The 27,632-nt window shown below is 44.1% G+C and overlaps 1 protein-coding gene across 1 annotated transcript in view; it reads left to right on the top strand.

Annotated features, from left to right (window-relative positions):
* The window catches only part of BMP6 (bone morphogenetic protein 6), a 349,627-nt gene that overhangs the window by 282,302 nt on the left and 39,693 nt on the right, over positions 1 to 27,632 (top strand). Inside the window, exons 3-4 of the mRNA XM_069730684.1 lie at positions 3,327 to 3,475; positions 11,280 to 11,477. Of these exons, the coding sequence (XP_069586785.1) occupies positions 3,327 to 3,475; positions 11,280 to 11,477 (347 nt within the window). The remainder of the gene's footprint in view (positions 1 to 3,326; positions 3,476 to 11,279; positions 11,478 to 27,632) is intronic.

The raw sequence follows: 27,632 nt of genomic DNA, 5'->3' as shown, positions 1-27,632 counted from the left end.
ACACAGTATGATGGGCCCACAGCTCCCTTATACACAGTATGATGGGCCCGCAGCTCCCTTATACACAGTATGATGGGCCCGCAGCTCCCTTATACACAGTATGATTGGCCTGCAGCTCCCTTATACACAGTATGATGGGCCCGCAGCTCCCTTATACACAGTGTGATGTATTCACAGCTCCCTGTCATGATGTGGATGTCCCTGTCATTTACTAATCCTCCGGCGTATTCACTATTTTGTGACAGTGCTGCAGTGCCGCTGCTCAAACTTATGAGCGCAGCTTCTGACAGGCCAGAAGTTAGAAGCTATGTCACAAGCGCTCAATGCAAGACTATGAGGCTATGTGCACTTGTTGCGGATTCGTGTGCGGATTTACCGTGGATTTTTTGTGTTTTTTGTGCAGATTTCACATGCATTTTTACACCTGTGGATTCCTATACAGGAGCAGGTGTAAAACGCTGCGGAATCCGCAAAAAGAATTGACATGCTACAGAAAATACAACGCAGCATTTCCGTGCAATATTTTCCGCACCATGTGCACTGGGGATTTGGTTTTCGATAGGTTTACATGGTACTGTAAACCAGATGGAAAACTGCTGCGGATCTGCAGCTGCCAATCCGCAACGTGTGCACATAGCCTGAGAGTGAGAAAGACGCCAGAACAAGGCTCCCATAGACTCACATTGATTAGTGACCTCTGCGCTGCTCCATGAAACACTGGAGCAGCGGACAGGTCCCAAACTGCAGGAGACGGAGCCGAGCGGAGACAAAAACAGATGAAGACGCCAGAAGATGAGTATCAGACAGAAGGCAGGGGACATGGATTTTCAGCACCGCTCCAGCAGTGAAATAAAAAGTAATGCAGTAGTGGTGCTGTAAATGTGATGCAGCTCTTGGTTACTGTATGCAGGCTCCTTATACTAATACTCATAAAAGACCCAGGTGGTACGTATCAAAAGCCCCCTAACCCCCCCACCCCCAATCTCCAGCCTCCCCCCAATCTCCAGCCTCCCCAGACAGCAAATATTACATGTGATGGAGTACATATAATATCATAACAAAACATTATAATATTCAGCCCCCAGTGACCTCCCCCACTTCAGCCCCAATACCCCCATCATCTCACATCCACCCCTCAGTGCCCTGCCCCCAAATGGTCTCACATTCACCCCCCAGTGCCCTGTCTCCCCTCCCCCACAATACCCCCATGGTCTCACATTCACCCCCCAGTACCCTGTCCCCTCTCACTCACTTTCAGCCCCCACAATACCCCAACGGTCTCACAATGACATACCTGAATTTAATAAATCTAATAAGTTCCATCCCCACTTACTGATAAAGTTTGCACTGCAGGCAGGACCAGGAAGTAAGTGAAATGCAGGTGGGCACTAGGACCCAGCGTGCCTTAGCCAATCCCAGCGTGCACAGAGTGAAGAAAACAAAAATTGCAGCCAGGAAAAGCTTCATCATCAGGTCAAATGGGCGAAACCATTCACTGCAGGAGGGAGACTGCAGCCGGCCACTGTGCTAGCAGCGTGCAGAGTCTCCGTCAGACGGGAGCAGACATTATACTGCTCTGCTCCTATGCGGTGTTCTGCCTCCTCACAGAAGTGGCCCAGGCTCCCAGTGGGTCCCTTCATGTGACAGGGCCCGGGGCGATGGCCCCCTCTGCCCCCCCAGTAGCTACGCTACTGACATACAGGTCCTTCTCAAAAAATTAGCATATAGTGTTAAATTTCATTATTTACCATAATGTAATGATTACAATTAAACTTTCATATATTATAGATTCATTATCCACCAACTGAAATTTGTCAGGTCTTTTATTGTTTAAATACTGATGACTTTGGCATACAACTCCTGATAACCCAAAAAACCTGTCTCAAAAAATTAGCATATTTCACCCATCCAATCAAAAAAAAGTGTTTTTTAATAACAAACAAAAAAACCATCAAATAATAATGTTCAGTTATGCACTCAATACTTGGTCGGGAATCCTTTGGCAGAAATGACTGCTTCAATGCGGCGTGGCATGGAGGCAATCAGCCTGTGACACTGCTGAGATGTTATGGAGGCCCAGGATGCTTCAATAGCGGCCTTAAGCTCATCCAGAGTGTTGGGTCTTGCGTCTCTCAACTTTCTCTTCACAATATCCCACAGATTCTCTATGGGGTTCAGGTCAGGAGAGTTGGCAGGCCAATTGAGCACAGTAATACCATGGTCAGTAAACCATTTACCAGTGGTTTTGGCACTGTGAGCAGGTGCCAGGTCGTGCTGAAAAATGAAATCTTCATCTCCATAAAGCATTTCAGCCGATGGAAGCATGAAGTGCTCCAAAATCTCCTGATAGCTAGCTGCATTGACCCTGCCCTTGATGAAACACAGTGGACCAACACCAGCAGCTGACATGGCACCCCACACCATCACTGACTGTGGGTACTTGACACTGGACTTCAGGCATTTTGGCATTTCCTTCTCCCCAGTCTTCCTCCAGACTCTGGCACCTTGATTTCCGAATGACATGCAAAATTTGCTTTCATCAGAAAAAAGTACTTGGGACCACTTAGCAACAGTCCAGTGCTGCTTCTCTGTAGCTCAAAAGTGGCTTTACCTGGGGAATGCGGCACCTGTAGCCCATTTCCTGCACACGCCTGTGCACGGTGGCTCTGGATGTTTCCACACCAGACTCAGTCCACTGCTTCCTCAGGTTCCCCAAGGTCTGGAATCGGTCCTTCTCCACAATCTTCCTCAGGGTTCGGTCTCCTCTTCTCGTTGTACAGCGTTTTCTGCCACATTGTTTCCTTCCAACAGACTTACCATTGAGGTGCCTTGATACAGCACTCTGGGAACAGCCTATTTGTTGAGAAATTTCTTTCTGGGTCTTACCCTCTTGCTTGAGGGTGTCAATGATGGCCTTCTTGACATCTGTCAGGTCGCTAGTCTTACCCATGATGGGGGTTTTGAGTAATGAACCAGGCAGGGAGTTTATAAAAGCCTCAGGTATCTTTTGCATGTGTTTAGAGTTAATTAGTTGATTCAGAAGATTAGGGTAATAGGTCGTTTAGAGAACCGTTTCTTGATATGCTAATTTATTGAGACAGGTTTTTTGGGTTATCAGGAGTTGTATGCCAAAATCATCAGTATTAAAACAATAAAAGACCTGACAAATTTCAGTTGGTGGATAATGAATCTATAATATATGAAAGTTTAATTGTAATCATTACATTATGGTAAATAATGAAATTTAACACTATATGCTAATTTTTTGAGAAGGACCTGTACATGCATGAATATTTAAACTCTGATTTCTTTTTTGTTCTGTTTAGGGAGACTGATATTTTTCTCCTGGATACTCAGACAGTGTGGGCTTCTGAAGAAGGATGGCTGGAGTTTGATATTACAGCAACCAGCAACTTATGGGTAATGAATCCACGACACAATCTTGGACTACAGCTTGGAGTGGAAACCAGAGACGGTAATTTATGGCTACATGTCTTAGATTTGCCTTACTTGTATCAGGAGAGAGAAATCTATATATATAATTGTCTAAGGGTTTTTCCATCTGTCTGTCTGTCTGTCTGTCTTTCTGTCTGTCTGTCTGTCCTGGAAATCCCACGTCCCTGATTGGTCGAGGCCGCCAGGCCTCGACCAATCAGCGACGGGCACAGTATCGACGTAGAAATCCCGCGTCTCTGATTGGTCGAGGCCGCCAGGCCTCGACCAATCAGCAACGGGCACAGTATCGACGTAGATGTCATAATGGTTGCCATGACGACGATGATGTCATAAAGGTTGCCTCAACCAATCAGCGACGGGCACAGTCTGCCGCGAATTCTGGAATCATCGTTGTCCATATACTACGGGGACATGCATATTCTAGAATACCCGATGCGTTAGAATCGGGCCACAATCTAGTCTATAATAAAGAGGTTTTGGGGCTTACCATAAATTTCTGCAATTACTGTATGTGACTTCAGATTGCCAAATCCCATCAGAGTGCAATATGCACACTGTTAGGATTCCGCTTTATTTTCAGCTCAAGTGGGCGGTCACGTAAGCCGAAGTATGTGATTTGCATACTTGCCAACTAGCTTCTCATCTGCTTTTTCAACAGAATGTTAAGAAAAGCAGGAGGCGTTATAAGTTGACATGTTCCGCAACTATGCAAACTGCATACTTACAGTCTCGTGGTGGAAATTTAGGGACAGTGTTCATTTTGTATTCTGGTAGAATTAGTCAAATTGCAGTCACATACAGTGACCACAAAAACTTATGTTCAGGCTGGAAAACCTAGTTAATCTAAAATGGTGTTAATTGTGGATTGTTAATGATAAATAGCTCTAAATTATAAAAGCAAGACGACAAGACAACCTTGCTGGAAAGCTAGTGTGTGTAAAATACAACTGGAGACATTGAGGACATCATTTGACTTAGAGAAGTTGTTCTATCTTTAATATAGGGCAACAATCCCCGAGCAGTGTGGGTTCTACACCTGACACAATGTATAGCATCGGAAAAACACTGTTCCTAACATTGTGTAGTGAGTGGCTGCTTTCGGGTGCTTCAGCTCTGTTCACATTTAAGTAAATGGGAGCTGAGCTGCAGCCTCTGAGAAGCCCATTAAATAACTGTCTTGTACTGACTATACACCATACAGGTCCTTCTCAAAAAATTAGCATATAGTGTTAAATTTCATTATTTACCATAATGTAATGATTACAATTAAACTTTCATATATTATAGATTCATTATCCACCAACTGAAATTTGTCAGGTCTTTTATTGTTTTAATACTGATGATTTTGGCATACAACTCCTGATAACCCAAAAAACCTGTCTCAATAAATTAGCATATCAAGAAAAGGTTCTCTAAACGACCTATTACCCTAATCTTCTGAATCAACTAATTAACTCTAAACACATGCAAAAGATACCTGAGGCTTTTATAAACTCCCTGCCTGGTTCATTACTCAAAACCCCCATCATGGGTAAGACTAGCGACCTGACAGATGTCAAGAAGGCCATCATTGACACCCTCAAGCAAGAGGGTAAGACCCAGAAAGAAATTTCTCAACAAATAGGCTGTTCCCAGAGTGCTGTATCAAGGCACCTCAATGGTAAGTCTGTTGGAAGGAAACAATGTGGCAGAAAACGCTGTACAACGAGAAGAGGAGACCGGACCCTGAGGAAGATTGTGGAGAAGGACCGATTCCAGACCTTGGGGAACCTGAGGAAGCAGTGGACTGAGTCTGGTGTGGAAACATCCAGAGCCACCGTGCACAGGCGTGTGCAGGAAATGGGCTACAGGTGCCGCATTCCCCAGGTAAAGCCACTTTTGAGCTACAGAGAAGCAGCACTGGACTGTTGCTAAGTGGTCCCAAGTACTTTTTTCTGATGAAAGCAAATTTTGCATGTCATTCGGAAATCAAGGTGCCAGAGTCTGGAGGAAGACTGGGGAGAAGGAAATGCCAAAATGCCTGAAGTCCAGTGTCAAGTACCCACAGTCAGTGATGGTGTGGGGTGCCATGTCAGCTGCTGGTGTTGGTCCACTGTGTTTCATCAAGGGCAGGGTCAATACAGCTAGCTATCAGGAGATTTTGGAGCACTTCATGCTTCCATCGGCTGAAATGCTTTATGGAGATGAAGATTTCATTTTTCAGCACGACCTGGCACCTGCTCACAGTGCCAAAACCACTGGTAAATGGTTTACTGACCATGGTATTACTGTGCTCAATTGGCCTGCCAACTCTCCTGACCTGAACCCCATAGAGAATCTGTGGGATATTGTGAAGAGAAAGTTGAGAGACGCAAGACCCAACACTCTGGATGAGCTTAAGGCCGCTATTGAAGCATCCTGGGCCTCCATAACATCTCAGCAGTGTCACAGGCTGATTGCCTCCATGCCATGCCGCATTGAAGCAGTTATTTCTGCCAAAGGATTCCCGACCAAGTATTGAGTGCATAACTGAACATTATTATTTGTTGTTTTTTTTTGTTTGTTATTAAAAAACACTTTTATTTGATTGGATGGGTGAAATATGCTAATTTATTGAGACAGGTTTTTTGGGTTATCAGGAGTTGTATGCCAAAATCATCAGTATTAAAACAATAAAAGACCTGACAAATTTCAGTTGGTGGATAATGAATCTATAATATATGAAAGTTTAATTGTAATCATTACATTATGGTAAATAATGAAATTTAACACTATATGCTAATTTTTTGAGAAGGACCTGTATACTGTACATTTAGCTGCTGCAGGAGCTATAATCCGTTCTCTGCAATCCCTTTAAGCCTATATATTTTTAATGTCAAATATCTGTAAAAGTAGTCAAGAAAGCACCTTGCAAAATATTTAACAGAGAAAAAGAACACTACACAATCAATCTACGTTAAAAATTGTAGAGACACGGCTCGTGTTAAAGGTATGAAAGAGTTTCCTAGAAATGACAAAAACTATTAAAAACAATGTTTCCTTTCCTTCAGATTTGGCAGGTCTCTCAGGATCGAAAACCAGGCAGAATTATACAAGAACTGATCAATATTCAAGTAATTGAAGCGTATGATATGGTCTGGATTTTTTTCCTGGCAGGTGTACAACCTAAAATAGTTGTACAAGTAAAAATTGTAAAACAATTACTGTTATGCTGAAAACATGAAGCTAATTTCTAACATATGTGGTAGCTGTATCTGGGTACGGAAAGTATTCAGACCCCCTTTAAATTTTTCGCTCTTTGTTCATTGCAGCCATTTGGTAAATTCAAAAAAGTTCATTTTTTCTCATTAACCCTTTTACCCCCGAGGGTGGTTTGCATGTTAATGACCAAGCCAATTTTTACAATTCTGACCACTGTCCCTTTATGAGGTAATAACTCTGGAACGCTTCAACGGATCTTGGCGATTCTGAGTTTGTTTTTTTCATGACATATGGTACTTCACATTAGTAGAATTTATTCAATATAACTTGCGTTTATTTGTGTAAAAAACAGAAATTTGCTGAAAATTTGGAAAATTTTGCAATTTTTAAATTTTTTATTTTTATGCCCTTAAAACAGAGAAATACAGTATGTCACACAAAATAGTAAATAAGTAACATTTCCCACATGTCTACCTTATATGAGCACAATTCTGAAAACAAAGTGTTTTTTTACAACACCATTTTTTTTTAGGGACTACCTACATTTGAAGTCACTTTGAGGGATCTATATGATAGAAAATACCCCAAACTAACACCGTTCTAAAAACTGCACCCCTCGAGGTGCTCAAAACCACATTCAAGAAGTTTATTAACCCTTCAGGTGCTTCACAGGAATTTTTTGAATGTTTAAAAAAAAAAAAGGAACATTTCCCAAAATTTTAATTCAGAACAATTTTTTTTATTTTCCCAATGGTAACAGGAGATATTGGACCCCAAACGTTGTTGTGCAATTTGTCCTGAGTACATTGATTCCCAATATGTGCAGGTAAACTACTGTTTGGGCGCATGGCAGAGCTCGGAAGGAAGGAGCGCCATTTGACTTTTCAATGCAAAATTGGCTGGAATTGAGATCGGATGCCATGTTGTGTTTGGAGAGCCCCTGATGTGCCTAAACAGTGGAAACCCCCCACAAGTGACACCATTTTGGAATTAGGATCCACCAAGGAACTTATCTAGATGTGTGGTGAGCACTTTAAATCCCCAAGTGCTTCACAGAAGTTTACAACGTGGAGCTGTAAAAATAAAACATATTTTTTCACAAAAATGATATTTTAGCCCCCAATTTTTTATTTTCCCAAAGGCAACAGAAGAAAGTGGACCCCAAAAGTTATTGTGCAACTTGTTCTGAGTACTCTGATACCCCATATGTGGGTGTAAACCACTGTTTGGGCGCATGGCAGAGCTCAGAAGGGAAGGAGCGAAAGATTGTACTGTTATGGTTTGCAGGTGCCATAACCCACTTGGAGACTCCATGAGGTGCCAAAAAAGCAGAACCCCCCATAAGTGACCCCATTTTACAAACTACACCTCTCAATGAATTCATCTAGCGGTGCAGTGATCATATTGACACCATGGGTGTGTCACAGAATTTTATACCATTGGGCAGTGAGGACAAAATAACTACATTTTTACCACAAAAACTTTGTTTTAGCCAAAGATTTTATGTTTTCACACAATTAGTGGCTAAAAATGGCAACAAGATTTGTCCCACAATTTCTAATGAACATGGCAATACCCCATATGTGGTATATGAGCACTCACTGTGCTAGAGGGGCTTAGATCAGGTCTCTGGCTGGGCCAGTCAAGAATGGTCACAGAGTTGTTCTGAAGCCACTCCTGTTATTTTAGCTGTGTGCTTAGGGTCATTGTCTTGTTGGAAGGTGAACTTTTGGCCAAGTTTGAGGTCCAGAGCACTCTGGAAGAGGTTTTCATCCAGAATATCTCTGTACTTGGCTGCATTCATGTTTCCTTCAATGACAACCAGTCATCCTGTCCCTGCATCTGAAAAACACCCCCATAGCATGATGCTGCCACCACCATGTTTCACTGTTGGGATTGTATTGGGCAGGTGATAAGCAGTGCCTGGTTTTCTCTTCACATGCCGCTTAGAATTATCACCAAAAAGTTCTATCTTCATCTCATCAGACCAGAGAATCTTATTTCTCATAGTCTCAGAGTCCTTCATGTGGCTCTAAGCATATTGCATTGTGCAAGCACTTTTGCAATTGGTTCGTATTTTGTGTGGTGGCTTTCCCGGCTTGGAATGCAGTTACCTTGGATACTTTAATGCTCTGCATTTTAATCATGTTTAAAGGGAAACTGTCACCTGAATTTGGCGGGACTGGTTTTGGGTCATATGGGCGGAGTTTTCGGGTGTTTGATTCACCCTTTCCTTACCCGCTGGCTGCATGCTGGCTGCAATATTGGATTGAAGTTCATTCTCTGTCCTCCATAGTACACGCCTGCACAAGGCAAGATTGCTTTGCGCAGGCATGTACTATGGAGGACAGAGAATGAACTTCAATCCAATATTGCAGCCAGCATGCAGCCAGCGGGTAAGGAAAGGGTGAATCAAACACCCGAAAACTCCGCCCATATGACCCAAAACCAGTCCCGCCAAATTCAGGTGACAGAGTCCCTTTAAATAAAATCTACTTTTAATTGACACTTTGTACTGCAGCTTACTCTTGTGGTTTATATATCTGATTCAGTTTTTTGTACCCTAGAAATTAAATTATGGGTTTCATTGTGAAGTTATAACTACCACTGATTGACAGCTTTTTGTGTACACTGTGCATATGCAGGAAGTTACAAATCAGTGGTAACAATCCCTTGCTGATTAACCCCTTCATGACCTTGAGATTTTTCATTTTTCCGTGTTCGTTTTTCACTCCCCTCCTTCCCAGAGCCATAACTTTTTTATTTTTCCGTCAATTTGGCCATGTGAGAGCTTATTTTTTGCGGGACGAGTTGTACTTTTGAACGACATCATTGGTTTTAGCATGTCGTGTACTAGAAAACGGGAAAAAATTCCAAGTGCGGTGAAATTGCAAAAAAAGTGCAATCCCACACTTGTTTTTTGTTTGGCTTTTTTGCTAGGTTCACTAAATGCTAAAACTAACCTGCCATTATGATTCTCCAGGTCAATACGGGTTCATAGACACCTAACATGACTAGGTTATTTTTTATCTAAGTGGGAAAAAAAATTCCAAACTTTGCTAAAAAGAAAAAAAAATTGCGCCATTTTCCGATACTCATAGCGTCTCCATTTTTCGTGATCTGGGGTCGGTTGAGGGCTTATTTTTTGCGTGCCGAGATGACGTTTTTAATGATAGCATTTTGGTGCAGATACGTTCTTTTGATCGCCCGTTATTGCATTTTAATGCAATGTTGCGGCGACCTAAAAAACGTAATTCTGGCGTTTCAAATTTTTTTCTCGCTACGCCGTTTAGCGATCAGGTTAATGCTTTTTTTTAATTGATAGATCGGGCGATTCTGAGCGCGGCGATACCAAATATGTGTAGATTTGATTTATTTTTTATTGATTTTGATTGGGGCGAAAGGGGGGTGATTTAAACTTTTATATTTTTTTTATTTTTTTCACATTTTTTTTAACTTTTTTTTTTAACTTTTGCCATGCTTCAATAGCCTCCATGGGAGGCTAAAAGCAGGCACAACTCGATCGCCTCTGCTACATAGCAGCGATCTGCTGATCGCTGCTATGTAGCAGAAATGGAGGTGTGCTGTGAGCGCCGACCACAGGGTGGCGCTCACAGCCACCGGTGATCAGTAACCATAGAGGTCTCTAGGACCTCTATGGTTACCATCCTGACACATCGCCGACCCCCAATCATGTGACGGGGGTCGGCGATGACGTCATTTCCAGCCGCCCGGCCGGAAGCGGTAGTTAAATGCCGCTGTCTGCGTTTGACAGCGGCATTTAACTAGTTAATAGGTGCGGGCAGATCGCGATTCTGCCCGCGCCTATTACGGGCACATGTCAGCTGTTCAAAACAGCTGACATGTCCCGGCTTTGATGCGGGCTCACCGCGGAGCCCTGCATCAAAGCAGGGGATCTGACCTCGGAAGTACTATCCCGTCCGAGGTCAGAAAGGGGTTAAACAGTGATTTTATCAAAACTACAGAAAGAAGGCTAATATCCCTGGAATCAGGGTCTCTGTTTCTACATTATGCTTTTGCTCAGATTAAGTAGCCAAATCCTGGTGACAGATTCCCTTTAAAGGGGTTTTCATTGACAGAGTTGCACTTTCTTAGTGCAGGTCCCGTTGCAAATACCCAGACCATTCCTAACAATTTAAGGGCTATAGTGGAAAACATTTGGTGTAATTAGAAAATGGATCTGTTCTTTTCTTTTCCCAAATAAATAACGTCATTCTCTTGACCTCTATTAGGTGACTGGGGGAAGATGGATACTACATACATACCAAGAGAAATATCAACAGACATTCACAAAAGTTATAGACTCTTGCATTTATTGATTTTACTAGTGTTAATTTAAAGGTGAAATTCTAATTTACTAATATGTTCATGCAGGACATGTTTAATGCACTTATAGCAAAAGTATTCCTAAAAATGGATTTCATACTTTAATTTTGCTTGTCATATTTAATAACTCCTTTTACCTCCCCTATACCTTTGCTGGAAAATATGCATTTCACTTATTTTTTATCTTGGTTATATGGAAACCGACTTCTCGCATGGATATTTCCATGCATACATGCATATTTACATATACAATATTTTACTAATAGACATTAATAATTTCTGTCATTTGATTCAAGGTCAAAATGTAAACACAAAAGCCGCAGGTTTGGTTGGCAGGGATGGTCCATATGACAAGCAGCCTTTCATGGTTGCTTTTTTTAAAGCCAGCGAGGTTCACATGAGGACAGCTAGATCTGCAACAAGCAAACGCAAGAACCAGAATCGCAACCGCTACTCTCATTCTCAAGATGTATCAAGAGTATCCAGTGTCACAGGTATGAAGGTTTTGGATCAATTTCTATTTTAGAGTCTGTGACGCCACCTTTCGAAAATTGCATGTTATGGAGGCAGTCGTGTTTGTTTTTGTTTTTGTTTTATAAAGTTGAAGTTAAACTTTGTGTTTTAGAAAGTGTCCATAGTATGGTTATTATTTTCCTAACAACCAAAGAAACAAGAAAAATTAACTTGTCAAGTAAAAAACAGAAATATTAAAGATGCCGGGAAGAAAATTTAAAGCTTAATCTACTAGAAGAAATATGATCTACATTTGAGCTACAGTTGTGCCAGTAGGATATACTGCGGGGGTGGACATATCCTTGGTGCAGCACAGGGACCCGAGAGGTAAGGGGGGCCCATTCCACCTCAAAAGCTGTAATCATAAATTGAACTACTGTAAGGAACCTATATACTGTTTTTGCACAGGGGCCCTTTATCTGTCTTGCACTGATATGTTGCGTGGCGCAGAGTGGTAGCCATGGGCAAGGTACTCACCTCTTATGCCCCAGCATGCATGAAGATGGGGTCCTTGCTGGTTGTGTGGGCTTCCTCTATGGGGGCGCCATGCATTTGCAGGCTGCATGATGCTGGTGACTTCGGCTGACCAAGGCCGGATGTTAAACAGTTAAATGAGGGAAACCACCACTCAAAAATAAAGTCTTTTATTTAACATTAGCTTGGTGGAAAATATGTACAATAGATAGCTGGTGCATAACTTCACGAACGTTTCCTTTAGAATATGGAGCATCTTCATGCACTATCTCGCTACTTCTTCCAAGCTTATTTATTTCTCCATCAAGTTCCTCTGTCTTCACCACCACCCAGCATAGTGCTACAGTTCAGTAAGTGAGAGTCCTATACTTCAACCTGCTGTTCTGTGTCCTCTTTTCCTCTTTGGGGAACTAGTTTGCCACTATGTCCAATAATTAGCTTCTCTGCTTGCTTATGCCTTGGAACTCTCACCCAGAGCATTCTCTACATCTCACAATCCCTGTTCTCTGATTTGTAGACTCGAGCCATATTGCTTGGCGTCCCGTCCCAGGACCCATCTGCGGTGCATCACTCTGTCCTTTGGTCACTTTTCGTCCTCTACTCCGAATCTCTATCCACTGTCTCAGTCTCCACTCACGTCAGGCATACACACGTCACCAGACTCTGCTGATTACTCAGACCTTAGGTCTGCTTCGCTTGCATGCTGGGCCCTATCTGCCATCCTGACATAAAGCTGTCTCTGTCCCTTCAACTTAAGGTACCTTCACACATAACGATATTGTTAACGATATCGTTGCTATTTGTGACGTAGCAACGATATCGTTAATGAAATCGTTATGTGTGACAGCGACCAACGATCAGGCCCCTGCTGGGAGATCGTTGGTCGCTGAGGAAAGTCCAGAACTTTATTTCGTCGCTGGACTCCCTGGAGACATCGCTGGATCGGCGTGTGTGACACCGATCCAGCGATGTCTTCACTGGTAACCAGGGTAAACATCGGGTAACTAAGCGCAGGGCCGTCTGTCCTCCAGCGCTGTGCTCTGCTCTCCTCCTGTACTGTCTGTGAGCCGGAAAGCAGAGCGGTGACGTCACCGCTCTGCTTTCCGGCTCCCAGACAGTACAAGAGGAGAGCAGAGAAGCAGAGCACAGCGCTGGAGGACAGACGGCTGTAGGTAAGTATCTAGTGTTTGTTTTTTTTTACTTTTAGCATGGTAACCAGGGTAAACATCGGGTTACTAAGCGCGGCCCTGCGCTTAGTTACCCGATGTTTACCCTGGTTACCGGCATCGTTGGTCGCTGGAGAGCGGTCTGTGTGACAGCTCTCCAGCGACCAAACAGCGACGCTGCAGCGATCCGGATCGTTGTCGGTATCGCTGCAGCGTCGCTAAATGTGAAGGGGCCTTTAGCCTCTTCACTTGCTATCTAAATTCCCCTATTGTCGGGTAGAATACACCACTGTCACTACAAACGAATGTCCCAATACACACTACAACAATATACATCATAACAATACTCATGTCTTCAAGAGGGAATGTGGGCAGTATGTCCATCTCCTTACAGATAAAATTGTAGATTTTTTTGGTGGATTGATATTTTCACTTAATAATACTCATTTCCCTTAAGTCTTCCCAAACCCAAAAGGGTAATATTTAAAGGGAAGCTGTCATGTTAAAAATTGTATCTGAACTGAAGGCAGCAGGTTATAGAGCAGGTTGAGCTTATCAGTTTAATATACATTTTTGTGGAAAAAGTTTCAGTAAAACTTGGTGTTTGCTTGCATATGAGTCCAGTGGGTGGTCCTATTCAGTGATTGACAGTTTCCCAAGTATGACTATGCCTGCTGAGATAGCTGTCAATCACTAGTCGGATCAAACACTGGACTCATGCATAGAAACACCAGGGATTTTAATGAATAAAATAAAAGTTACACTGAATGTTTTCTACTAAACCTATAAATCATTCTGCCCAGCTTCTCCTTCTAAATACAATGTTGTTCACAAATCGGACTGCATGTACTATGTGACAGGTTCTCTTTGAATACTGTAGAGCAAGAGCACTTGCCAGGTTTTGAACTGCCCACTGCATATTTGTTAGTTAATTTTCATTTAGGAATGAAGTTGATACTCCATATAGGTTTTGTTGTCACATGTTTTTAAGTCTAGTACACAACGATGTCAGTGACTTGGTAGCCAAAAATATTCACACAAACTCCTTTTAAAGCAAATATGGGATTTGATTTGGTCCTTAGGGATGAGCGAGCATTAAAATGCTTGGATGCTCATTACTCAAACTGAGCAATTCCTAATGCTTGTATGCTAATTTCAAGTAACAAGAAAAATTGGAGTCAATGGGAAATCAGAACATTTTTTCGGCAGACCCTACAAGGAGGTCTATGGGGCAGTAAAAATGTTGAAATGGATGGAAAAAGTGTTAAATGGAAGGAGAACAGCATGGGGAAGACTCCTGGAAGCATCTCTGACTTCAAGATTGCTGTTGAGAACAATGGTTTCACACTTTTACTCCACTTTAAAGCTGATAATAAAACATTCAAAATTGTAGAGAAATTGCAGCTTACAGGAAAAAAAAATGTTTAAAAAACTGTAGTGCTTCATTCAAATATTGTGAACAAAGTGTAGTTGTGGTACTCCTACACTCATAAAAGTTCTGCACACAGTGCAAAGCCTTCCAAAAATTACACACAGGGTCATCCATACACCCATGAAGGCTCCAACTGTAGTGCATCATTCAAATATTGTGAACAAAGTGTAGTTGTGGTACTCCTACACTCATAAAAGCTCTGAACACAGTGCAAAGCTTGCCAAAAATTACAAATACATTTATACACCTTTGAAGGCAACTGTAGTGCCTCATTCAAATATTGTGGGCAGCACGGTGGCGCAGTGGTTAGCACTACAGCCTTGCAGCGCTGGAGTCCTGGGTTCAAACCCCACCAAGGACAACATCTGCAAAGTTTGTTCTCTCCGTGTTTGTGTGGGTTTCCTCCGGGTTCTCCGGTTTCCTCCCACATTCCAAAGACATACTGATAGGGAATTTAGATTGTGAGCCCGTCGGGGACAGCGATGATAATGTGTGCAAAACTGTAAAGCGCTGCGGAATATCTTAGCGCTATATAAAAATAAAGATTATTATTATATTGTGAACAAAGTTAATTTTTGGTACTACTAGACTCATAAAAACACAGTACAAAGCCTGCAAAAAATTACAAGCATCGTCATCAATACACCCTTGAAGGCACCAACTGTAGTACCTCATTCAAATATTAAGAAAGTCAAATATTGAAGATTAAAAACACTTTATGTGCTGATGTCATCTGGTGGTGTGAAAAAGTCAGGGCTCATACAGACTTTGTTCATTTTTATCAGAGTGAGCCTGTCAGCATTTTCTGTTGACAGGCAAAAGCGCCTGCCTCTCATGAGCCCCCCCCCCCCCCACACACACCCTCAAGGCACTAAAAACTCGCTCACACAAGATGCTAGCGGCAGGGCAGCACAACACCTCCAAGGCATAGAAGTACAGTTCATGCCAGGAGTCTAACTTTGAGACTAGTGATGAGTGAATACATTCGGCACTATTCGCTACTCGCACAAATAGTACGCTATTCGGGGAATTCGTTACTCAATGAGTAATTTGGCATTTGAAATGACATCATGGCATCAGCTGTTTCACACACTGATTGGTGGAGGAAGTGGCCGGAGGCCCCTCCTCCACCAAAGAAGTCAGACTCAGCGCAGACGGAGACAGTGAGTGGGCAGTGCCGCCCATTGACCTGTGTTTTCCAGCTTTTGGCTGTCTCGGTCCGAGATGTGATCCACGGGCCACACTTTGCCCTGGTCTGTATTAAACCAATAGAAAATTTTGATTTTTTTTATATACCTCTTGTAATAAGTGCAAAGTGTATTCTGATGTCCCCATCTCAGTGTCTTTCAGCTGGTCTGATAGCGCCCCCTTGGGTAATTTTTGGAAAACTTTGCACAATGGTTAAACTTGTACTCCCTAGCTCTACCTCTGGCTATAACTGATAAATGTATTGTGAGGTCCCCATCACAGCCTCTTTCAGCATGCATTATATAGACCCCTTGGGGTAATTTTTTAAAACCTTTGTACACTGTGCAAAGGTCAAATTTCTACTCTCAATCTCTATATATTCTATTATTGTATTTTTTTGGAATTGTGTTGGCCTTCTCACGGTTTCCTTGAGTGTGTATCTGGTAGCCTGATGTTGATTTTTGGGTCTGCACTTGGACATTTTAGAACATGAATACATTAATATGCTCCACACAATTCTTCAGGTTTTACACAGAATAATAATATGAATAATGAAACATGCTCTCAATGTATATGCTGCTAGTTCGAAAATCTTACCCACACATCTGTTTATAAAGGGAAATTCGACATAATACCTCTGTTAGCATACGCCATATACTGCTCATATACGCAGCACTCCAGTAGGTGGACGACACGCCTGGGTACAAAATCTGTGTCTGACGGTGAAACCACTGGGCCCTTACCTTGTGCTACATCCTTCACAATCTGCTGTACAGGAAGGAGGAGCTGATGCCTCCTGTCCACAACCTGCAGGAATATACTCACCCTCGGACGCGCCCTGCTTCTTTCCGGCAGCCTTCCTTCCTAAGAATCAGCGCTTGCAGGACCTTGCGGCTTGTGATTGGTCGCGCGAGCAGTCACATGGGCGGTCGCGCGACCAATCACAAGCCGCGACGTCACCGCAAGGTCCTGCAAGCACTGATTCGAAGGAAGGAAGGTTCCCGGTTAGTACCAGGGCGCGTCCGAGGGTGAGTATAGCAATATTTTTTATTTTAATTCTTTATTTTACACTTAAATATGGATCGCAGGGCCTGAAGGAGAGTTTCCTCTCCTTCAGACCCTGGGAACCATTGGAAACCCAATGCACTGCATTGGGTTTCGAGTTTCGGCCGACCCCGACCCCGACTTTTTTATAGGATCGGCCGATTTCACTCGACCCGACTTTTGAAAAAGTCGGGTTTCGTGAAACCCGACCCGATCCTATAAAAGTAAAAGTCGCTCAACCCTACTGTTCACATTTAGTTTTAGCTCTTTCCATCCATTTCAGCTTTTTTCTTATGCCCCCAGACCTGTTTGTTGTTGTTCCAGCAGAAAAATATTGGGCTTTCCCATTGACTAGCATTGGATTCATTTTTCGGTACGAATACGCGGATATTAGAAATTATTCGTGCCAATTTTCCTGAATCTGAATATTTCACTATTCGTTCATCACTATTTAAGACCCAATAGCTGAAGTTCACAGAGGAATTGGGGAGTGTGTTGGTATTATCGGCCAGGCAATGCTTGACTATCTTTAAAAACTTTTCCCTCCTTGTCAAAAATACCCGGTCATCAGGGCCTGGATGCTGGGAAGGTGTCATGATATTGGCCCGGACCTTTCACAGTGTACCCCTGCCTGTGCTGTACCTGGTGGGTATCTCCTTCACCTCTCCTCCTTGATTGGGCAAGGAAGCTTGCTCCCCGCCACTAGCGTTGTCTGATGGGAATTTTTTCAACATATTTTCCACAATGTCCTTCTGGTATTGCACCATTTTAGTAATCCTCTCTACCTCAGGAAGGAGAGATGCAAAGTTCCCCTTGTAGTATGGGTCTAGTGAACAACCAGTACTCTCTTTTGGCCCAGTTGAGAGGCGAGGGTCATGGGAAAGGTAGCCCTACATAAAGTTGACCATATGTGCCTAGCTCCCTAGAGCCAACACTTTCCTGTCTCCACCATGATGACTACTCTCCATCTCCTCCATCTCTTCCTCCTCATTGCCCTCCTCAGCTAATCCATGTTGAAGAGACTGGACGAAGCTTGTATGGGTACTAGCTTCTGTTACGCTAGCAACCAGCTCCTGTTCTTTTCCCTCATCCTCCACCTCCTCATTGTTACCCAATTCATGCTGAGCAGATGAGATGAGGTTAGGCTGGGTAGTATCTCCCTGTCTCATGTCTTCCTCCATCTCCACCTGGTCCGCATGCAATTTTTCAGCTGTAATTGTGAGCAGCGACTGTTTAAGTAGGCACAGGAGCAGGATCCTTGCACCGCTCACCATCTTTGTGGAGTCCTCAAAATCATGGAGAACTGCACAAATGTCAGATATCCATGCCCACTCTTCAGTTGTTATGTGCGGAGGCTGACCAGAATATAGATGGACGTGTTCGAGCTGGATTTGCACAACTGGCCTCTGCTGCTCACAAAGCCTTGCCAGCAGGTGCGGTATGGAGTTCCAGCGCGTGGTCATATCGCACACCAGTCAGTGAGCTGGCACTTGCCTGCTCTTCTGTAGCAATAACAGAGCAGCAGCAGTTGTAGCCAACTTGTGGAAATGGGTTCTGACATGGAGTACCTTGGCCAGAAGTTCTAGAAATCTGGAAAAGTTTTCAGAAACTTCAAGTTTAGAATGTGTGCCAAGCATGGTACGTGTGCGAGCTTGCCAAGCTTCACAGCCGCCATTATCAGACTCGACCATGCCTGGTTGTATGTTCAGCGGTTAGATCCACAGATCTGTCTGGCCTGTTATGCCTTTCAATAACACTGTTGTGGTGTGCGGTTTATCTCCTAGACAAATTATATTTAGCAGAGCCTGATACTGCTTCGCTGAGGCAGTGCTGCAGAGCTTCCGGCTGACGTCCTGTGAGATGGAATCAAATCAGAGATGGAGGATGAGGAGGAGCAGGAGGGGTTACAGAAACTGGTGTAGGAGGTGGAGGTAATCCTCATAGAAGTAGGGCCAGCAATCCTCGGCATTGGTAACACATGTGCCATGCCAGGGTGGGACTCGACCCCAGCCTCCACAATGTTCACCCAGTGTGCCGTCAGGGAAATGTAGTGTCCCTGGCCACAAGGGCTTGTCCACGTATCAGTTGTTAAGTCTATGATCCCAGTAACTACATTGGTAAGAGCATGGGTGATGTTCCTGGACACATGCTGGTACAAGGCAGGGACACCACATCGGGACAAATAGTGGTGGCTGGGGACTGAGTACCGAGTGATGGTTGCCGCCATGAGTTGGTGGAAATCCTCAGTATCTAAAAGCCTAATTGGCAACATTTCCATGGCAAGCAGCCTGGAAATGTGGATGGGTGGCTTGAAACTTTCTTTTGCATTACAAAGTCTGGGGTAGGGACAGCAGAATGCTGTGCTGGAACAAGTTTTTGGAATTGCCTGATGATGGTGCCTCAAAATGTGCAAAGACAGGTGCAGGGCAGGAGGCATCTGCACCAGAGTCATTGACAGGGAACTGGAAGTCACCTAGCATAGGGGAAGTGGCACCAAACGTGGTCCCAGATATTGGGCCCAAGTCAGGTGCTTAGATGACATGTGCCTGATCATGCTGGATCTGGCTAGGCTTTTAAAGGTCAGACCCCTGCTTATCTTGGCATGGCACAGGGTTAAAATTTTGGTCTCAGAACTCTCTTTAAAAAAGTCCCAGACTGGGGAACACCTAACTCTGTGACGGAGAAATAAAGGAATGTCGGTTCTCTGCAGGACAGTTGCCTGGGTTTTCCTCCTGGTCACCCTACTGCCTCTTCTTGCTTGCTGCTTCAGTGCTGCCAATCTCTCCCTCCTTAGTGCTGCTGGCTTCACTCTGCATGCTAGTTTCCCTAGTTTCCCAGTTTGGGTTGGTAACTTCGTAATCCACCACCTCCACCACCTCTTCGTCTTCCACTGCACCCTGGTCCTCCTGACTTGATTACTTAACAACAACATGACTTATCGAGTTATCGGCAACTGGGTCTCATAATCATCTGTCTCCTCAGCTAAAATTTGCAGTTCTCCACTGCCATCTTCTTGTGACCGTGCCTGCTCTAAGTTTTGTGCATCACTAAATAGCATATCTTCCTGACCTTTTTGGAATATGCAGGTTCAGAGGCCACAAACAAGAAATTATGTTGTAAAAAGCTCCTCAGAGTGTCTTAATATGGGATCACTGATCTCCTGGGACTCAACATGGTGGGAAAGAGGAGGATCAGGGTGATGATTAAGTGAACCAGGCTGTTGGCTGGTGAGACTGGACTTTGTGGAAGACTGGATGGTGCTGGCAAACATGCTGTAAGCATTATCTGCATTATCTGCTACCCAATTGACCACCTGTTCGCACTGGTGTGACTTCAGAAGTGGTGTCTCGTGCCTCCCTTAAAAGTGGGACAGGAAGCTACAGTGGGGCAAAAAAGTATTTAGTCAGTCAGCAATAGTGCAAGTTCCACCACTTAAAAAGATGAGAGGCGTCTGTAATTTACATCATAGGTAGACCTCAACTATGGGAGACAAACTGAGAAAAAAAAATCCAGAAAATCACATTGTCTGTTTTTTTAACATTTTATTTGCATATTATGGTGGAAAATAAGTATTTGGTCAGAAACAAAATTTCATCTCAATACTTTGTAATATATCCTTTGTTGGCAATGACAGAGGTCAAACGTTTTCTGTAAGTCTTCACAAGGTTGCCACACACTGTTGTTGGTATGTTGGCCCATTCCTCCATGCAGATCTCCTCTAGAGCAGTGATGTTTTTGGCTTTTCGCTTGGCAACACGGACTTTCAACTCCCTCCAAAGGTTTTCTATAGGGTTGAGATCTGGAGACTGGCTAGGCCACTCCAGGACCTTGAAATGCTTCTTACGAAGCCACTCCTTCGTTGCCCTGGCGGTGTGCTTTGGATCATTGTCATGTTGAAAGACCCAGCCACGTTTCATCTTCAGTGCCCTTGCTGATGGAAGGAGGTTTGCACTCAAAATCTCACGATACATGGCCCCATTCATTCTTTCATGTACCCGGATCAGTTGTCCTGGCCCCTTTGCAGAGAAACAGCCCCAAAGCATGATGTTTCCACCACCATGCTTTACAGTAGGTATGGTGTTTGATGGATGCAACTCAGTATTCTTTTTCCTCCAAACACGACAAGTTGTGTTTCTACCAAACAGTTCCAGTTTGGTTTCATCAGACCATAGGACATTCTCCCAAAACTCCTCTGGATCATCCAAATGCTCTCTAGCAAACTTCAGACGGGCCCGGACATGTACTGGCTTAAGCAGTGGGACACGTCTGGCACTGCAGGATCTGAGTCCATGGTGGCGTAGTGTGTTACTTATGGTTGGCCTTGTTACATTGGTCCCAGCTCTCTGCAGTTCATTCACTAGGTCCCCCCGCGTGGTTCTGGGAATTTTGCTCACCGTTCTTGTGATCATTCTGACCCCACGGGGTGGGATTTTGCGTGGAGCCCCAGATCGAGGGAGATTATCAGTGGTCTTGTATGTCTTCCATTTTCTAGTTATTGCTCCCACTGTTGATTTTTTCACTCCAAGCTGGTTGGCTATTGCAGATTCAGTCTTCCCAGCCTGGTGCAGGGCTACAATTTTGTTTCTGGTGTCCTTTGACAGCTCTTTGGTCTTCACCATAGTGGAGTTTGGAGTCAGACTGTTTGAGGGTGTGCACAGGTGTCTTTTTATACTGATAACAAGTTTAAACAGGTGCCATTACTACAGGTAATGAGTGGAGGAAAGAGGAGACTCTTAAAGAAGAAGTTACAGGTCTGTGAGAGCCTGAAATCTTGATTGTTTGTTTCTGACCAAATACTTATTTTCCACCATAATATGCAAATAAAATGTTAAAAAAACAGACAATGTGATTTTCTGGATTTTTTTTTCTCAGTTTGTCTCCCATAGTTGAGGTCTACCTATGATGTAAATTACAGACGCCTCTCATCTTTTTAAGTGGTGGAACTTGCACTATTGCTGACTGACTAAATACTTTTTTGCCCCACTGTATGTGTCATGAATAGGCTTGTTTCTTGTGTTCAGCAACAGGCGTAGTTGCACATGCCCCACGTCCTTGCCATCGGCGTGCACAATCATCAGCACTTCCACATCCCTTCCCTACAGCATGCCTTATGCATTTTCTAATTTCTATTAGAGTTTAATACCACCGTAATGTAAATGTATGAATGACTAATTGAATGTAGAACATTTTTTTTAAATTTTTTTTGTGTGTTTTATATACCACTGTAATGTAACACTAAGCACGTTAAAATGTATGGATGACAATATAGTCAATTTTTTCACCACCCAAAAAAGATCCCTGCCTAGTGGCTGTATTCTGACACTTTCCCTGCTTCTCCAACTGTCCCTAGGCTAAATGCAGAGTGTTTCTGATACAAACAGCAAAGCACAGGATTAGCCCATAGAAGGACTGCTATTATGATAATTCAGCATCAGCACCAGTATCAACACTAGAGAACTCTGATTAGTTAAACTGTGCACACACAGGCGTGGATAACTGCCTTCTCTCCAATTGCAAATGTCCCTGAGCTGCACAATGCCGTCAGCGTGCCGAGCATGCGGCCAGCCAATCACAGTAATAACACTACCAAGATTGCTATGGCATTACAGTGACTGGCAGGCAATCCCCTCATGTTTATTGGCTGTGTAACAAGCGCCAAACATGCAGGGCGGGGATTCAAGCTTCAAATCCGAGCACCATCCAATGCTCATCGAGTGCCAACACATCAGACCATCTGGATACACAAGTGATATCAGAGTATCACCAAGCACGTTCGCTCATCCCTAATCTTTACCAAAAACTTGTTTTAGAAAGTGCTTTGCCGATATCACAGGACATGGTCTGCTTTTGCTCTTAGAACCTAATATATAGCTTCTTCGCAGAGCAAACACAGCCTGCTGCACTATTCTCTCCAGTGATACACAATGTACACATACTTATACAGAAATGCAATGTTAGCCTGTCTTTAAATATTTTTATGGCCTCCATTTAACTTAGAGTGTATATGTTAAACAGATGCCTCTGACGCATACCAAACAGTGGCACCCATTGCCCATAGGGTTAAACTGTATGTTTTGCTTGGAACAACATAATATAATATGCTTCTCAAACCATTTTTTTAAGGTTTACTAGTGGATACCGACCGATCAAGAGAGGAAAAACTCTAACCTTCTGTACAGCAAATGTAATTCAACAGACATGTTTAAAATATACGTCAAAAACTTTGCTGCTGGCAGAAATGTGAAACTTACATAACAAATGTTATGCAAACATGGCTTTCTTAAGGTTTGCACTTAAAGGCATTGTCCAGTATGGATAAGTTATCACCTAGCCACCAGAAATGTGAACTTAAAGATTGTTGGAAGTCCAATCACGAGGACCCACACAAATCCATAAATTGGGCACTTTTATCCCCAACAGGTCACTTATACCCATTAGGCTAGGTTCACATTGCGTTAGGGCAGTCCGTTTAGCGCATAGCGCTACGGACTGCGCTAACGCAATGTCCCAAAAGGGATCACATTTGCCAATCCCGCTAGCGCAGATACCCGATCTGCGCTAGCGAGGAACGGACCTCGGATGCTGCAAGTAGCATCCACCCGAAACTATGGGACATCGCTAGCGCGTGCCGAAAATGGCATGCGCTAGCGATGCGCTAGAGATCCGTTAGCACATTGCCGTCAATGGGTGTGCTAACGGATCTGTTACATGGTGTTAATTGCGATAATTTCGCCATGTAATGGAGTCCGCTAGCGTTAACCCATTAACGCAATGTGAACCTAGCCTTAGCATGGAGTGCAGGCCTGATTCCCCTCCATAAATTCCCTAACTTTTTCCTGAAGTCCTATAGAAAATGAACAGCATGGCAGTGTGGCATGAGCACTACCACCCCATTCTAGCGAGGATAAAATTGCCCCTTCTGCCGATCAGTGGGATCGCAGCAATCAGACCCCCGCCAATTTACAAGTTACAAACTATCCTGTGTATAGCTGATAAAGTGTCTGCACTGGATAATCCTGTTTAAGAGAAACCTAAAATATCATTGTTTCTAATGCACAAATTGGAGGAAAAGATAATAGCAAAATACTTTCTCCATTAAATTAAAAAGCCAATGTCAAAAATCTACAGCTGTTCCTTGTCACCAGGATGTTCTCTAATTGAATCCTGCACATTTTCACAACATCAGAATTTGGTTGAAGCCACCAAGAGAGTTGTAATAAGTAGGACAAGATGTGAATTAGAAGAAGTAAATTGTATTAATTACTTATGCTCATGGTCATTAAAGCTTGATGTGCAAAGTTGAACATGTGGAATCCTGTAGCATGTTGGCCAGTGGCATATGTGGAATCCATTGCTGATGTTTGTTCATTTTTCTGTGGACTTTTCTACGATTTCACTATTGTTAATAGTAGCTTCACATATCAGAAGCACATACAGTGGCATTGTTAGTGGGTGGCTAGTGGTGATATACAACAGGAGCCGAATAACAGGAGGGCTCCAGCAAGCTACTTAGTCATGGCCATGGTACTTAACAGGTGTGGTCAACATTATTGTCACCCTTGATTGTTTATTTATAAATTCGCCTATACTTCAGAAATAATTTATATGTACCAACTATAATTAGAATATTTTAATAGCATGTCCGAATAAATTCAACAGAAAAGCTGACCTGCCCCCATACATGAAGTCAATAAAGAAAAACAAAAAGACACAGGGCCCAATTCGTCAAACCTTTATGCCAGAATGCTTGCATAAAAAGCTTTGAAAAGTCATATAATTTGGGCGGAATGCAAGGCTGCTCTAAGAATTTGCAACTTTTGGTGTTCTCACACCATTTTCGCCAGGCTGTGACAAAGTGAACAGAGTTGGTGTGGGACAGGGGCAGGATAAAGCTCTTCAAATTCATGAGAGCTTTAAACTAGAGCATTATACGATGATAATTATACGGCCAGGAAAAGACATGCAGCTAATTAATTCTTTTGAGAACCAAGCTATTAAAAGTGGACATAAAGAAGAAAAACAACTAATTTTGAATGAAAATAAAGGAGCAAGATAAACCGACTCCAAAATAAAATGTGTCTGTACAAATGCACAGAGCGTGTGAAACAAACAAGGAGAATTTGAGCTGCTAACACAGGAAGAGAGATGTGATGTCATAGGCATCACTGAAACTTGGTAGGATGATTGGAATACAAACCTTGAAGGCTACAACTTATTTATTAGAAACATGATTATGAGGTGAGGAGGTGTTGCATTGTATGTTAGGAAAACTTACAGTTATATGAAAAAGTTTGGGCACCCCTATTAATCTTAAGCTTAATGTTTTATAAAAATTGTTTTTTTTGCAACAGCTATTTCAGTTTCATATATCTAATAACTGTTGGACACAGTAATGTTTCTGCCTTGAAATGAGGTTTATTGTACTAACAGAAAATGTGCAATCTGCATTCAAACAAAATTTGACAGGTGCATAAGTATGGGCACCCTTATCATTTTCTTGTTTTAAATACTCCTACCTACTTTTTACTGACTTACTAAAGCACTTTTTTTGGTTTTCTAACCTCATTGAGCTTTGAACTTCATAGCCAGGTGTATGCAATTGCAGCGCCCCAGAGACCTGGTCGTTGCAGTATGATGCTCTGCCACTAAGGGGAGTGATGGTACGTCTGATGGCACTAAAGGAGTTCTCCTGACCAGGTATCACCAGAACACATTACACTTCACACTCCGGCCACTAGGGGGAGAAAAAGGCTTTATTTATTGGGCCACTCCTCACACTGGTAAAACTAGGGGGTGGGGAGGAAGTTAGTCAGAAGCTGACAGGGTTGGATTCAGGCAACATCACGTGGCAGGGGGTGTTGCAGGGAGAAGACACAGGGGGGTCCCTGTCAGGCGCCTAGCAAACAGAGCAGAACGTAACGGAACCGCGCCTGCACACCCCGCGGCGGTATCCAAGAGAGAGACACGAAGGGAAGGATATTGTGGAACAGTGTAAACGAGATCAAGCACAAAGGAGTACCAGTAGGAGTCGTGCCGTGAGACCGAGGCAACATCCTACTGAGGCGCGTAGCCGGTGGCCGAAACACAGCGGAAGTAACTGACTCTAGGCCTTACTTCGAACTCCGCAGGACAGTTAATCATAGGTTGGCTGTCTACCTTACTACACCTACGAAGACATAGGGGGCAACGCGTGGAGAGGGGCGTCTCTAGGGTCCTGGAAGAGCTCCGAGCCTTCCCGTCATACGGGTGCATCCTAGGCATAACATTCCTGGTGCCCATCAGACCGGACGGTCTCAGATAGCCCTGTTAAGCGTGCTCTGGATTGAGGATCCTGAAGTCTTCAGTAAAGAAGTAAAGAGACTGCAACCCTGTGTCCTCGTTATTGACTGCACCCTACACCATTACCATCTACCTTACTGGGAAGCCCTGGGGACATACTTCACCTGTGGGAAGGTATACCATCCAGCTGCCATTCCATCAGCCCAGCGGACCCCACAGCAGCGTCGGTCACCCTGACCGAACACCACAGGTGGCGTCACGAACCCCTGACAGACTGCACCACCTTTATTGGACGCCCCTTAGCAGGGTCACGGACCGGGTCTAGCCACCGTGACAGCCTCAGAACCGAACCAGAGAGGCCCGGTACCGAGAACTCGTGGCCCTGTGTCTGGGGGCGCTCCAACTTGGCGTCACCAACAGGATCGTACTTAAGTCTGAGAAGCAGGTCATGTGTGCCTTGGAATTGTGATTGAATTGTGTTTGAACTGTGATTTATTGCAAAGACTGTGTATTGCTATCTGCCGCAAGATTCCCGCCAAAACTGCCGCCATTGCAGAGCCACGAGGAGCGCAGGAGAAGAAGAAGGGCGTGGAAGTGGGCATGGAAGAACTGAAGAGCGCGAACGACAATGGCCGCCCAGTCTAAATATTTCTGTACCTTGAGGACGTGTCCGTCAGCAGCCGAGATCCGCCTCCTGATCCTCAATGGAGGGCGGAGACAAAGGAAGCGAAACCGCCCACGAAGGAGAGAGCGGGAAAAGGACAAGAAGGGAGAAGAAGTGAGCCACGTGGGAGACGCCATGGCCAGCCGCCCGGGATCAGAGCGTGGGGTCAAAGCAGATGACTCCCCCAGCCGCCCAGAGAGATACCGCGGCCAGGCGACACCTGTTGGCCCCGACTTTCTGCAGGCCGGAGTGGACGAGCTCAGCGATCAACTCCGGCGGACGCAGCTGAGCACTGAGGCTGGATGGAAGGAGATTGTCACCGGGGGCCTCACCAGACGTCTGTCGGCAGCCTCGTCTGGTCCGGAGCAAGAAAGAAGTTCCAGCGCTCCGAAGCCAGAAAGCAAGGCCCTGCCGGAAAGCGAGATACTGCAAACAGAGATGACAATGCCACAGCGCAAGGCCCCGCAGTCAGCGTTCCAGATCCCAGCGGAGACGGAGCAGGCCGGCACCGGAGGGACCGCATCTGAAGCAGGTATGAAGAGTGACCCTGCCCCAGTGACAGAAGACATACTGCTAGGCCCCGTAGCAGCGCCACCTGCTGCCCTGACTAAGACTAACTCTGCACTGACGAGTCCCAGCACTACTACCACTGTGTGCATCATTTCTACTACTGTACCTACTACCAAAACTGACATTCGAACACCGATCCCTAACGACTTGACTATACCGGAGAAACCGATTAGTGACATTGATACCGCATCGGATGAGAAAAGAGATAAGTAAAGCCACAAGACCCCCTTCTGGAGTGAGGGAGCCCCTTGTGTAGCACCTGGTAGCCGCCAGTATCCAGCTGGGCTACTCCGACCGGTGCTACCTCCTGACTTACAGA

The sequence above is a fragment of the Ranitomeya imitator genome, chromosome 6 (assembly GCF_032444005.1).
Source record: "Ranitomeya imitator isolate aRanImi1 chromosome 6, aRanImi1.pri, whole genome shotgun sequence".
NCBI classification, from domain to species: Eukaryota; Metazoa; Chordata; class Amphibia; order Anura; family Dendrobatidae; genus Ranitomeya; species Ranitomeya imitator.
The sequence above is the reverse complement of the archived record's forward strand: the minus strand, read 5'-3'. Positions and strand labels throughout refer to the sequence as shown.